The sequence below is a fragment of the Physeter macrocephalus genome, chromosome 21 (assembly GCF_002837175.3).
Source record: "Physeter macrocephalus isolate SW-GA chromosome 21, ASM283717v5, whole genome shotgun sequence".
Taxonomy (NCBI): Eukaryota; Metazoa; Chordata; class Mammalia; order Artiodactyla; family Physeteridae; genus Physeter; species Physeter macrocephalus.
Genome location: NC_041234.1, coordinates 114512438 through 114526627, shown reverse-complemented (window position 1 = coordinate 114526627; position 14190 = coordinate 114512438). Strand labels below are relative to the sequence as shown.

General features: G+C 49.2%; 1 protein-coding gene across 1 annotated transcript; it reads right to left on the bottom strand.

The window, feature by feature from the left end:
• Positions 1 to 233: 233 nt before the first annotated feature.
• SLITRK2 (SLIT and NTRK like family member 2) lies at positions 234 to 3499 on the bottom strand. The gene is made up of 2 exons (XM_007118621.3): positions 3413 to 3499; positions 234 to 2925 (listed from the first exon to the last, which is right to left on the bottom strand). The coding sequence occupies exon 2, from the start codon at positions 2880 to 2882 to the stop codon at positions 345 to 347; it is 2538 nt and encodes an 845-aa protein (XP_007118683.2). The 5' UTR covers positions 2883 to 2925; positions 3413 to 3499; the 3' UTR covers positions 234 to 344.
• Positions 3500 to 14190: the final 10691 nt, after the last annotated feature.

Here is a 14190-nt window from a genome sequence, read left to right as displayed (position 1 = left end):
TCTTCCCATTCCCACACTGGAAAAATAAAAGAAGAAAAAGGAAACAAAACCATAAACAAAATATATGAAAAAAATGCATTGCAGAAGCATTCATGTTCAATGATGATTCCTAAGGAGAGAAGGAAAAAAAAAAAGGTGGGGGAGGGAGGAGAGCAAGAGAGAAATAATTTAAAGGAAAACTTGAAAAAGCAGTATCATTGCTTCACCCCATCCCCCAAACATCTTCAAAGTCCCCCGTTGAGGCTGGGAAAGGGAGAACGCAAACACACACGAAAGCAAATGCAGCGCTTCCAACGGTTTGGAGCAGTATCCTTTGACGCCAGAGGGTTGTAAATGATTTCCCTTCACAGCTGACTGATTGCAGTTTGTTTTTCCAGAACTTCGAGGTAGTCTGGTTCTGATCGCGGCTTAGCTTGCAGTAAAGGGTGGTCTGGTTTGGACTGCCCCACAAAGCATTTCCTGGGAGTTCCATATAAAACGGTTTTATTGATTCTGTCTTGGTTTTGGCGTCGAGATTCATACGAAGGGGCGAACTGCCTTTTAGGCAAGGTACAAAAGTTATAGTGGACGAGTCCTGCACTGGGGAGCTCCTTGACGCGCTCAGCGATATTCTGATACAGCAGCTCGGGCTCTCTTGGGGTGGCTTGCTTTTCTAGCAACTCGGTGGCACTTATAGTGTAAGCAAGTGTGGCTGGCTCTTCTTTCTTCTCCTCCAGGTTGCCGTAACTGAATTCTTGCAGGTTTCGGTAATAGGCCACTGGGTCTCCTTCCTTCTGCATGTAGATGGGGTTTTGGCACATCTGACCCACGGGTGGGGGGATGTAGTTATAGACGTGGCCGTCTGCTTTATCCTGAGTCTCAGTGTTATAAGACCCGTACTGTAACTGGAAGGAACTTACATCTAAGTTGTTGGCACTCCTGGGAACACCTGGCACTCCCTTTCGGCGTTTCAGGACAAAGACGAATAGGCCGGCCCCGAAGCAGACAGATAAGATAAAGACAACCAGCAATCCTAAAATTAAGACGGAAAGTGGAACTTCAGTGTGTAGCTCAGGATAGGAGCTGGGGGACACACTAAGTGAGCGAGGTGTGTCTGTGTTGTGATTCATCGACAAAATGGTTCCGTCTGACAAGTTTGGACCGTCTGGACAAATAGCCTCCCTGCCCAGAAACTTCAGGATCTCCCCAGCGTGTTTAGCGGGAGATTCACAGGTCACCTCATTGATGATGACAGGGGAGTTGGCATGCTCTGTCCAGTCCTTTAGTCCCATGATGTCACAGGTGCAGTCCCATGGGTTCTCTTGCAGATCTATCTGGATAAAAGCGGGAAGCTGATCCAGAACCCCTTTCACAGGCAGGTGAGAAAAATGGTTGTTTCTCAGATTCAGCCTGGTGAGGGCCGTGCCCCCAAATATATTATCAGGTAAGGACCGCAGCAGGTTGTTATTCAGAAACAGTAGCTGTAGGTTAATCAAAGCATCAAAGGTCAGCGGCTTAATTTCCTTAATGACATTATACTCTAAATAGAGATATTGCAAGCTCTGCAGTCCATCAAACATAGCCGGATATAGCTCTTCAAGGTAATTGCCATTCAGATAAAGTCTGCGTAAACTGGTCAGGTTTGTGAAGGCACCTTCCTGAATGACTGCAATCCTATTGTTTCCTAAATGCAAGAGGTCCAAAGAACTGTATTCTAAGAGGTCGTCCTTATAGACAGTTTGAAGATAGTTCCCTGTTAGGTAGAGTTTCTTTGGACTGGTAGGTTTAGGCTGCAGGTCGGAGATATTAGTGAACTTCCTTTCTTGGCAGTTGACATTTAGACCGTTGTCTGAACTCTGAGAGGTGCAGACACAGCTACTGGGGCAGGTGAGGGGCACCGGGGACTTGGTCTGGTACACCATGATGGGTCCAAAGCTCTGCCTGTCCTTCGACACTGTGACCCGGGGAGTTGGACGATTTCTCATTTTGGGTGGCCGGCTGGCTTTTGCAGCCCTGGTTGGGTTGAGAGCCGGATTCATTGTAGGCGACGGCCTTTGGACATGTGTGTCAGCGTGGCCGCCCCTCTGACCGGAGTCACCGGTACTTTTTCTGGGACAGAGGTCTTGCCTGGTCAGCTGGGTCACATCTTTCCCATGCAATCTGAAGGGAGTTTCACAGACAATCTCTCCCACAAAAACGGTTATGGTGTCCAGCCAAGCCTTGAGAGGAAGTAAGTCACAAGTGCAATTCCACGGGTTTTCCTCCAGCTGAATCTCCATGATGCCTCCGATATGCTCGAGGACGCCGGCGAAAGGCATCACTTTCAGCCGGTTCCCTCGCAGGTCTAAGTGGGTCAGCAGGACGAAGCGGAACACATTGCTGGGCAGAGACAGCAGAAGGTTGTCATTCAGGATGAGCACTTTGAGCCTGTTCAGTTTGCTGAAGGCCCCCGCCTCGATGGCACTGATGTAATTGTAGTCGGCCTGGAGGTACTCGAGGCTCTCGAGGCCCAGGAAGGTGTCCTCCCTCAGCACTTCGAGCTTGTTGTTGTTGAGGTGCAGCCTCTTGAGGGTTTTCAGGCCGCTGAACGCCCCGGTTCGGATCTCCTGCAGCCCGTTGTTACCCAGGTGGAGAGTAACCGCGTTGGAGTAATTGACGAACTCGTTGGGGTACAGTCTCGTCAGGAGGTTGCCATTGAGGAAAAGCTGATAGATTCGATACTGGGGGGGCTGGAGCAGGCTGACAGTTGTAAATCCTTTGTTTTCGCAGTTAATATTCAGAACGTTTTCCTTCTCTTCGCACAGGCAGCGGATCTTGCAAATGTCTTTGGCAGTTTTGCGACTCTCGGTCTGTAAGATCCCGGCCACGGTTAACACACTGAGGAACCAAACGCCGCTCAGCATCTTTAGGCACCGTCGGTGTCAGCTCAGGTACCTCCAGGCAAACCTTGGGGAGGGGGCGGGAGAGAGCGGGATGCGGGGGAGAAAGAGACACGGAAGCCCAATTAAAATGGCAAAGCGAGGGGGCGGAGCGGGACGGAGGAAGAACGCGGGCAGTGGACACAGCACGGCAGGATGAAATCACTGCGTTTTTCGAAGCGGTTTCTGCTCTCCTCCCCTCCCCCGCAGCCCACCCACACACGCGTCCCGGAACACACACGCTTGCACCTGATTTCCCGGCGGGTCGCAGCCAGCCGCGGAGTCATTAGTAACCGAGTTGTCCCACTAAATCCAGCCCATCTCCTCCTCCTCCTCCCCTGGGGTATCTTGAAGAGATCTCGGGCGGCTAGCCCGTCCTGGGCTCCCAGCAGAAACTGCTTTACTTTTTTTTTTTTTAACTGCGCAAAAAGGGGGTGGGAAAATCAGGGGACTGGCGGCGGGGGAAGGGAGAGGGTGGAAGAGCGAAAAGACAGCGCGCGGTGGGGGTTACTCACACATCAGGAGAAGACGGGACCCCTCTCCTCTGCAGTCCGCCGGTAGTCTAGCATCTTCGGAAAGAGAGGGAGAGCAAGGTAAAAGGAGACGCCGCTTACGGAAGGATGCCCTGCTTTCTGTCGGTGCATTAAATTTTGCTGGGGGGTGCGCACAAATTAGGAATCCGGCAGGCGGCAGGAGAAGAAGAGGAGGGTTGGAGCGGCGGGAAGCTGAGCCCACGGGGACCCGGGGGTTCAACAGAGCAGGGAGGTCGCGAAGCCTGCCGGCTGGGTCGGCGGCCGGCGGAGACGACCGAGACTGGGCGCGCACTTCCAATCCGGCGGCAGTGGCACCAGTGCGCCCGGCAGTTTGAATTTGAGAGGCTTTGCAGGTTCCCCGGGACAGGGCTGGGGTGACGTCACGGGGGGAGGGGGAGGGGGCAGGCTGGGGATCGAGGGCGCGCAGTGGGGGAGGGAGGGGCAGATGCTTCCCTTCCCTGCGGGTGGCTTTGCAAAGCTCAAATCCCGGCTGCGTCAGCCGCTTCTGAACTCCTCCACCTCCAGCCCGGCGGGCGGCGAGTGGCTGGCGGAGCTCCTGGAGAGGGGGTTCTCCAGGAGGGGCACCGCCGGGACTCCTCTGGCCCCTCCGAATGGTTTCTTCCACCCGCCCCTCCCTCCCTCCCGGCTCTTCCAGCGGGGCAGTGTGTGTGTGTGTGTGTGTGTGTGTGTGTGTGTGTGTGTGTGTGTGTGTGCGCGCGCGCGCGCGCGAGGGTGTCTCATTCCAGATTCTCGAGCAGGGGTCCAGATCCTTCCGAGTAAGGGGTGTGTGTGTGTGTGTGTGTGTGTGTGTGTGTGTGTGTGTGTGTGCGCGTGTGTGTGTAGATGTGTCTCTTTGCTACAGGACTGGGGCCCGCCTGCCAAACTCCTAGCTCACATGCTCTGGGTGTGGAGAGTGGGGTGTGTGTGCACCGGTGTGTCTGTGTGGGAGGGCGAGGAGTTCTTTTGGGGGATTTATGCTTTACATACAGAGCTTTGTTTCAGTGCTGAGAGAATTACTTTCTAGGTGGTGACTGGCCAGATATTTGCCGGGAATCTGAAAGCCAGCTCAACGTTAGCTTATAGACTGAGATAAACAACAACAAAACCCTTCTCCCCCTGAGGTTTAGACTTCGCCAGATAATGAGGTTTAAACGTGTGCTTTTTGCCTGAAGGAAGGAGAAGAGAAGTGGGTGTCAGACCGGCACTGCCAGGCTGAGCTTCAGCTGGGAGTAGGAGCCCAGGAAAGGGTGCTGAGCCCTCCAGGCTGCAGGGCCAGGGAACCAGGGAACCGAAGGCAGAGATGCAGGAAGACTGGCTCCTGAGAATGAGGAGGAATGAAAGGAGTCCTGGCCTGAGACTCAGGAGACCTGGCTTCGGATCCAGCTCTGTTGCCAGGTGTCACTTGTTTCTGGATCTTCCCATCCCCATGGGCAAAAGGGGTGGACTTATAAGGGCCCTCCCAGCTCTGACATTTAATCGGATTCAGATAACCTTTCGCCGGGATTATTAATGGCCAGGTGTTGGGTTTTTGCCGTCGGTATCTCATTTCTCCTTAATTATCTTAAGGTCCCCTGGACCCAGGAGTCTCCCAGTTGGAGTCCATTTGCAAGATGGGAATGTCTACTGGCGCCCGAAAGGGCCAGGGGCTGCCTCTGGTGGGCATGGGGGAGATGAGGCAGCAAACGTAGGGGGTGAAAAGAGAATGGGAAGAGGAAATGACCAAGCGATGTGCCAGTCCCGCCAGGCACTTTAGTTGGCTCTTCCCGCCTCTTGGTCCCGCCTGCCGCAGTCGACACAGGGTCCCATTGCTGCACCAAGTGTGGCAGAGGGGCAATCGCATAGGCAAGCCGAGCCTTCGGAGAACAGAAAGCGCCCTGCTTCTCCCCTCCTCCCTCCCTGGGAAGCTCAGGTCCTAGGATTGTTCCACCCATACAAGTTCTTTCCTCCCCCGAGAAGGGCTCTCATGGTTTATAAACTTAGGCACCAAAGCAACCCGTGGCACTGGCCTTCTCCTCCGCAATTTGTCACGGGTGTTCTTCTTTCCCCCTGCTTTTCCTTTGGGGAAGAGCCTTGGGCCAGACATCAAGAGCCCCTCCCCATCCCCTAATTCTTGCTTCACCTTGGGCAACATCCTTTCCTTCCCGGCCCTCGAATTTCCCTTCCCTGTGCCAAAGGGCAACGGGAGAGGGACTGTCCACAGAGGGGGAGGGGGCAGCCCTGCGATGGTCTCCCACCTCCCATGGCAACTGCCTCATTAGATGCGAGTGGGGTGATGCAGTGGGAGCACGATTAAGCTTCCTTTCATAGCAAAGGGGCATTTGTTTCTACATATTTCCAAATAATAAATATACATAGTTCCTAGAGAGATATGGTTTATTCATTCAGTCATTCATTTAACAAACATTTATTAATTAGGTTAATATTTCATTGAAGTAGACGCCAACACGAGAGCTAGACAAGACTTTTGAAATCAGATTCATTTTATAGATGAAGACATTCCTCAACCAGGGGAAGTGCTGACTTGCTTAAGTTCAAGAATCTATAAAATTAGAAACAGAACCCAGAAGTTCTGAGTCCCAGGCCAACAGTTCTCCAAAAAAAACCTCACTCCTGCTTACTGTGAATTAGACAACTATCTACCTAAACTTCAATAGTGGTGGTGTTTTCCTTAAGTGTGTTCTTTTTTAAAAAATTGTATTTGAAAGTGAAATACCAAATATGAGTTTCAGTTCTCAAATACCGTAATTTCCTTCAAGACACTGATGACTCTGTCAATACTCCTTGAGGGCAGAGCCTGTTAGGAATTTGCGGGGGGGGGGTGGGGGAGACAGATGAGGGGGCGCTTGAAAGTCCTGATACTGCGGGGTGAGGGAAACGCAGCGGTGAGGGCTGCCGACACGGGTCGGTGGACCCTCCCACCACTCCTGCGTCTCCCGCTCGTCCCTGAGCTTCCGCAGCCGTTTCCCCAAACACAGTTACTGGGAACAAATCAGCCTCCACCCCGATAAAGCACTTTAAGGAAGTTTCCTCCGGCCCCGCGCCTCCGGAGGAGCGGCCGCGGCACCGCGCCGGGGAGAGCGGGCTCCTAAGGCGGCGGAACGGTGCCGGGTGAACACGGAGCCCGCGGGAGGCAGAGGCGGACGCTAAAATAAGGCAAACGCTCCCCGTCCTCGCGGGGGCGAGGGAGGTAGAAACGCGAACTCCGTCGCCTTGGTCTCACTCGCATCTTCCCGAGTGAAACGGGCCTCGGGTCTCCGGGGCCGCCAGCGGGCGCGGCGAGCGAGGGCGGGCGGGCAGTACCCCTCCGCCGCGGCTGCGAGGGGGTTAACGGGGCCCGGCCGGCCCGGGGAGGGGGCTTCCACCGCCCGCTCGCCGCCGCCTTCGGCCGCCGCTCCGGAGCCCCCGGCCCAGCCCTTCCCGAGGGGCTCTTCCGGGCGACCCAGGGGCCGGGCGAGTCCCCCGTGGCCGGGCCCCAGGCACCGACCGCTCGCGCAGCTCTCCCCGCCCTCACCCCACACCGCCGCGACGGCCGCTCGCGCCGCCCTCTCCCCCGGGCCCGGGCGCCGCGTCCTCGTCGGGAGCGGGGGCCGCGGGGCCGCACGACGCCCGGGGCCGGACCACGCCCGCGCGGACTGCCCCGAGGCCGGACAGCCGGAGCGGGGGCGGCGGTCAGGGGCGGCCGCCCGCCCGCGCGCGGTCCCTGGAGGATCGCGCCGTCTGCCCACGCCCGTTCCCTCCGCCGGGGGCTGTGGCCGCGAAGGACGGGGGCCCGCGCGGAGCCAGCCAGTCGGCCGCGCCGCCGCGGCGTCCCCGAGTACTCAGAACTTACCCGGCGAGCGCGCCGCCCGGAGCTTCCCCCGGAGGCGCCCGCGGCATCCGCGACCCGGGGAGGCGCGGGAGGCTGCGCGGCCTCGGCCCGGCGCGGCCCGGGAGCGAGGGCTCGGGGGCGAGCGCGGGCGGCGCCCCCAAGGGCAGGCAGATCCCCACTGGAGCGGCTCGCCGCCGGGCAGCGCTTCTGGCAGGAAGGCGGGAGGGAGCCGGGAGGGAGGAGGAGAGGAGGGCGGGAGCGGGGAGGAGGAAAGAGAGGGGAGGGCGGGCCGGCGGCCCCTCGCCCGCACTTATCGATCACCCCGCAGATCAAATGTCCCCGCGGCGCACCAGGGAGGGGGATGGACCGGCCCACAAAGGAGCCGCTGCTCCGTTTCTCTGACCAGCGCCGCGGAGCGCTGCTCAAGCCTCCCGGCCCCCCTCGCCTGGAACTCTGCCCAGTCCCTGCAGCTTCCACCGGGGGCTGCGGATCGGACGCGGTCAAGTGAAATAAGGATGGCACTCGGTCAGGACCGTTTGCTGGGGTACACTATGACCACAGGGTGGAAGTTACGGACAAGTGAAAGCAGCCAGCCCTCCGAGCCGGACACGGTCCGGGACGGCTGCCTCCCCTTAACTGGTCAGCGCCCGGTCCTCGCAGCTTGCGGGCAGATCTGTAAGGACCTCCTACGAGGACGGTAAACACGGTATTTCCATATAATGTAGAGCCAGGCGAGACCAGTGCAAACGCTTTAACCAGAGACAGCCCTTCGCAGCATTCCAGTCCCTGTTTCCGTTTGATTCTTTTTATTCTTCATGACGTTGCCTGGATCTACTGGAGCGGACTTTGGGCCACCCTCCTTTCCCTTTTCTCCTTTCTTTGCCCTCCTTTTAGTAGTCCAGGTGGTTGTGTTTCAACGACGGGAAGGCGCTCTGGGCAAGAGTCACTGTAGTTCTAGAGGGAGGTGCGGTTTTCGCCCAGAGCGTTGCGGTTCCCTCCAGACCCGCTTTTCCCAGGGCCTCTCCTCCCCTCTGCCAGGGTCTTAGGGAGAAAGTTGCAGTTGTATTGAGACAGGAGCAGGGAGTTGATTTGATGGCACCGAGACGTTTCCCCTTCGGTCGTGGAGGAGAGCAGCCTTAATTAAAGTCGTCACTGTCCCCTGTCCTTTTCATACCCCCTACGGAGTCTGTAGAACCCCAATTCTTGAGACTATCCACCAGCTGGGTGGCGGAGAATAGGAGGGGAGGGGAGGGGTGCAAAATTAGAGCAAAAGCTAGCTCTGGGGCTAATGCATCTGCATTGGGATTTGTCTGTTTCAAGGTTATTTTCTATACGTTTAAACGACGTTCTCCCCGCACAGACCTCTACCTCATTCTTCTCCTTACCCTGGGGAATCTTTTGTGCTTCTTCTTTCTCTTCTAGGCTTTCTTTTCATAATGGAGACCATGCTGGGCCTTTTTAATAGAAAATTACTGATAATCTTATATTATGCACATATGAAGAGTTTACCTTAGTAATAGTCCAAAGAATTATCTCTTTTATAATCATATCTCTGAGGTTTTAAGGATCATTACTGTTCCTTTTGCTTCAGTCCTGAGAAAGCCTTTTTGAGATTTCCCTGCCATTCAGGTAAGTAATTTCAGAATAACACGGGTCTCACATATGCACATGGGCAGGCTATTTTACGGTTACATATTCAGAAACATTGCCTTTCTTTATTAATATCCTTATTTGTGTAAAACATCAAGCGTGCTATTCGCTACAGACTATAGCAGCAGCCTGGGCACCTCATAGTATTACTGAGAACCGTTAATACTGTTTCTTCTGTCTTTACCTCATTTCTGACTGTGTCATCTTTTCGTGTAGTTATTTAATGGGGGCTATAAACAACCACAAAACACAGAGCTGAGGGGCTATTCAAAGGCAGAAATAATGAGACAGTCATGCTGAAAAAAAGGAGACAGTTTACTGAGAAGGGTGGTGTGTCCCTAGCCAAAGGGGACACAAACAAAAGCCATAACATATACAGATTAGGTGAGGAACATGCTATCAATGATACAGACCGACATTTTATTTTGATCCAGTAGAAACTTGCAAAATATGGCATGCATCCATTTTAATTAGCCTTGTAAGCAAGTCTAACATGTTTATCAGCCTTCAGAAAAGCATTTAGCAGCCTGCCTTTCTGCACGGGACCACACTGATAGTAAGATTTAAAAAAAAGAGCAGACTTTTCTTTTTGTCGGCATAACATTTTCAAGTAGGTGGGTAGCTGTTTCAAAGGGTGTCCTGAATGCACACACACACACACACAAAAAAAATGATGAGCAATACAGAACTTTCTGTGAGGGTTGTTGCATAGATAATTACAGAAGAGAGCTTGAAGCGCGTGAAAGTTTTAAATGTACCAATTTATCTGAAAGCTGCTTTATACTGACTTTTCAAAAAGTTTCTGTGTTGGGGACAAAAATCCTGACATAAGTGAATATCAAGGACATGCATTTTAATGTACTTCTGTGAATTAATAAAAATGGCATTCTTAATTCTTTGGTGCAGTGGCATTGTAAAGGCATCTCTGTGTTTGTGTGCTGTTCTCTGTACTAAAGGGCTTAGAGATCCCTGATTGCAATGCTAGTGGGGCAATACAGAAATAAAATTAAATTTTGCTTGGGCTTTTATAATTTCAATCTAAGTTCAGGAGAAAATCAGAAATTTCATCTAGGATGAATTTTTAAAATGTGTGTACGTTACTAAGACAATGCAAATGTTGCACAGTTACTGTGTAGTACACAGTTTGCCTGAGAATGTTGCTTCTCCACCTTTTCCACACCTATCCAAGGCTGGGAAGCTTTAAAAAAATTACAGAATAAGGCAAAGTAGAAACCTCATGCAGAGTCAGTAAGTCTAAGACCGATCGATGTGAGTTGTTTTCTGGGAATACTGTCCATTTGAACCAAAGGTTTCAAAGAAGAGTTCAGACAGAGACAGACAAGTTCCTAAATAAAGAAACGAGACACAGAGGACATGCCGTTAATACCGGTAATTATAGTTTAAAGGATATTGTAGACGTTGGTTCTGTGATGCTATTGAAAGTGTGGATATTTTTCAAGTCAATTCAATTATTTTGATTATTTTGGCAGGCTTGGTTGGAAGAGTGCTGGGCCAGGACCCAGAATAGTTTGTCTTTTAATCAAACACATATCCAAACCCTTGGAGACCAGTAACCTGGGTTCAAATCCCAAGCAGGCACTGCCCCTCTCTAAGTTTCCTCACGTGTAAAGCTGAGTACTAACACCTGCCATATGGCGTCAGTAGGGATGGGATTCATAAAAAACCCTTGAAAGTTGTGAAGAGGTACACACATGTACTTCTTGAAATGAGGAATTCTTAAATTCCCTTCTTAAGTAAATTATACAAAGCAATGATTTTAGTGAGAAAGCATTGTTTTAATTGAAATTGGGTAGTAGAACCAGGATTAGAAAGTTATTTACTATTCTGGTTGGAGCTATATTATGTCAAACATTCAAGTGAAAACTTGAAAGCATTTCATCTTTTCCCTAGGTTTTTTCCAAATAGCTGAATAGGTGTGTATATCAGGATTTCTCAGCCTCGGCACAATTGACATTTTGGACCAGATCAGTATTTGTTGTGGAGGGCTGGCGTGTGCAATGTGGAAGGTTTAGCAGCAACCCTGGCTTCTCCCACTCTCCAGTAGCACCAGTATGCCATATATTTACATACATACACTATATGTATACTATATAGTATATATATACATGTTTTATGTATATATAGTGTGTATATGATATGTATATGTGTGTATAAACACCTTATGTTTATTTCACACTTAAACAAATTGAAGGAACATAATGTACATGGTGACTTACGACAGAGCAAGACCAAGATTCCAGGCTCCCCGATGCCCTGCTTCATGGTCTGCTACACCCTGCAGCCCGCCTGCCACCTCTTCTACCCCAAGTACCGTCAGTGGAGGCAGACAATGCATACTGGTGCTGCTCTTCGCAAAGAAATATATTTTCTATCATGACCCAGGGCACAGTCAAGGGTGGAAACCAGAGTTTCTGAAACAATATTACCCTTGTCATAGCCAGGCACCCTAAAATATTCTATCGTAGTTGACTTTAAAAACTGCTGGCTGTGGCCTGCTAAACTGATTTCATGAGGGACTAACAGGTCGTATCTCACAGTTTGAAAAACAGTGACATACTGGATCTAGCCAAGGAGGAAAATGGGACAGAACAGAGAAAGGGGGCAGTAAAGCAAAAGGGGGAGACTAGAAATAGAGAAAAAAAAGAAGTGCGTATGGTGCAAAGTTATAGTAAAACTTATGGCTGTCAACCGACTGTATTCAAATCACATGTCACTTAGTGGTGGGCCCTGCTCCCTGAGGGTCCCAGACCTCCCTCTGTGGGGATTGAGCAGAGTAATTCATCAGTTAGGACCATATTTAAGCTTACTGGACCTGGGAGTGAATATACATGGCAAAAGCCATAGATTTTACAGATCAGACTTAGGATAGCACTAATAGGTATTTCAGTTATCCTGACACATTCTTTCCTATTAATCTCACTGCAGCTGGAAGTTATGTTTTGGTCTGGAGTTACAACCTAATGCACTCAGGAGGAAACCAAATTTACTGAGTTTGACACTGTACATTATTGGAACGGTATAATGCAGTAGAGCCTCTGTACTAAGTTCTGTTGATTTTATTTATGTATTTATGTTTGGCTAGTATAAATATAAGGTAAAGTATGTGCTGTGGCAGAGAGTTTAATGCTGACTCTGCTGGAACATTCAAAAGTGTCTGCACACGAGGCCCCCAGTTCTAAAGAGCAGCTACTAAGGATTTGCATTAAGTATTTCCGATTTTTAAAAAAGTCATCATTTGTGAAGAGGACAAGGCCATTAATATTCAAAAATAGCAAGGATGACACGCTCCAGATCTACCCTGAAGTGATTTGCACAAAATGAAGCAGGGTTTACAAATTATAGGTTCAGAGGGGAGGTGAGTAAGATTTAGAAAGTAAATAAAATCATTTCCAAGTAATAGCTCGAGGCAGCATTCAACCATCATTGCAAATCAATGAGAGGAGAAAGGATTTGTTTTTACCTTGAATCTTGATGATTTATTACTCAGATGTGATATCAGTTCATTTTTATTTTCCTTCCCTTTTTCATCTCCCCGGAAGCTGCCTAAGTGATACTACAGTGCCACCTGGCACACACCCCAATTCACCTGATTATTGCAGGTGAGGTCACCTGATTATTGCAGGTGAAGGCACCTTTAAGTCAAATGTAATGGCTCCAGGACATATATCAAACAACTTTTGCAGTTGTCTGTGGTTGTACCATGGTTCCTAGGCAAATTAAAAAGAAAAAAAAGCTTCAAATTTCATGACACTTTTGATAACCTAAATATCCTTGAAGATCTTTCAGAAACATAGCCTGATATCTATCTGGGGTGGAGGAATCATATGGAGTTTCTCAAAAACATCACTTTGGGGCAACTCCAGGAAAGCATGACAAAATTGGAGGCATAATCATCACCAGATTTGTCCCCCACCCTGGATATCACCACAGCAATTCAAGTACTGTAGGAGGGTCAGTGTCACTTTAGTAATATTTTGAAAGGAGGGAAAAGCAAGCTTGTTTTTTGCTACACATCATTGCTTCAGAATAATGAGTTCAGTATGCTGACCCCTTAGCTCTTTATATATTGATCTAATTGGTACAGGTCAGGAAACAGCACTATTTGAACTAGACAACTTATTTGCCATCGTTTAAATATATTGAATATTATATTTCAATATATAATATTGAATATACTGAATATTATTTTAATACATTTTTTCAATAGAAATACTAATATTTAAGGAGACGTGTACAGTATTGCTAAATGATGAATGCTGGCTATTATTTGCAGCAAGAAAGGACAATTGTTAAACTAATGAATTGATGTTCTGCTTACAATTTTTATAAAATATAACCACTCAACCTAAGGTAACTCCTATCTCTCGAATAGAAATAAGTAATATAGAACAATTTGGGGTAAGCCCGAGTCGAGTCCCTGATTTAAAGTTTCAGTTGCTTAGAATTCAAATATATGTTTTACTCAAGAGTCAGAACAGGTCTGCTATGATTTACATTGACAACATTGGGGTGTATTAGGCAGCAATGGAATTGTTCGTTACCCCTGCTATGGCCCTTAGCCAAATTCAGTCTTGGGCTGTAGTGATGATATTGATCACAGGCTACCTGGCTTCATCAAATTGTGCTTTTCCACTGATTTTTAAGTAAGTGGTTTGTCCAAAATGATTCCCAGAATGCTAATGAACCATAATACCTATATGGAGTTAAGTTATCCAATTTCTTGATCCATTTTCAATGTCAATATGCAATAGCACCTTAAGTCATTAAAAAAACTGCTATGATATATTAATATAACAAATAATTCTATGTAGAAAGATCTCAAAATATAAGGGTGTAGGAGGAGTGATCTACAGTTAAACCACAGATTTACAAAACTGCTTTCACGCATGTTCAATTGTTATCTTTCGTTGAAATACCAAAGTAATTAGTCATCTTGAAGAATTTTCTAGTTGCAAAATGTCAGGGATTATTTTGGGTATAGATGTTGACTAAAAGCACTTGATAGCCTAAGAATTTGTGTTGTGTATGTTTGCCTGCCTGCTTTCCCTCCTTCCTCCCTTCCTTCCCTTCCTTCCTTCCTTCCCTTCCTTTTTTTCTTCTGATTTGGGAATTTGTTCATCCACAATTAGATATTTTGTCAAAGAAAACTATTGACACCTCAAACAGCAGTCTGTATCCTGAGAAAATGATTATTTGAAACGAGCCAACATCACATAGAGGTTTCTGTGAGAAAGACACCATCACGACTGCTCTTTTTACTGAATTTTCCATAGACTGGGAG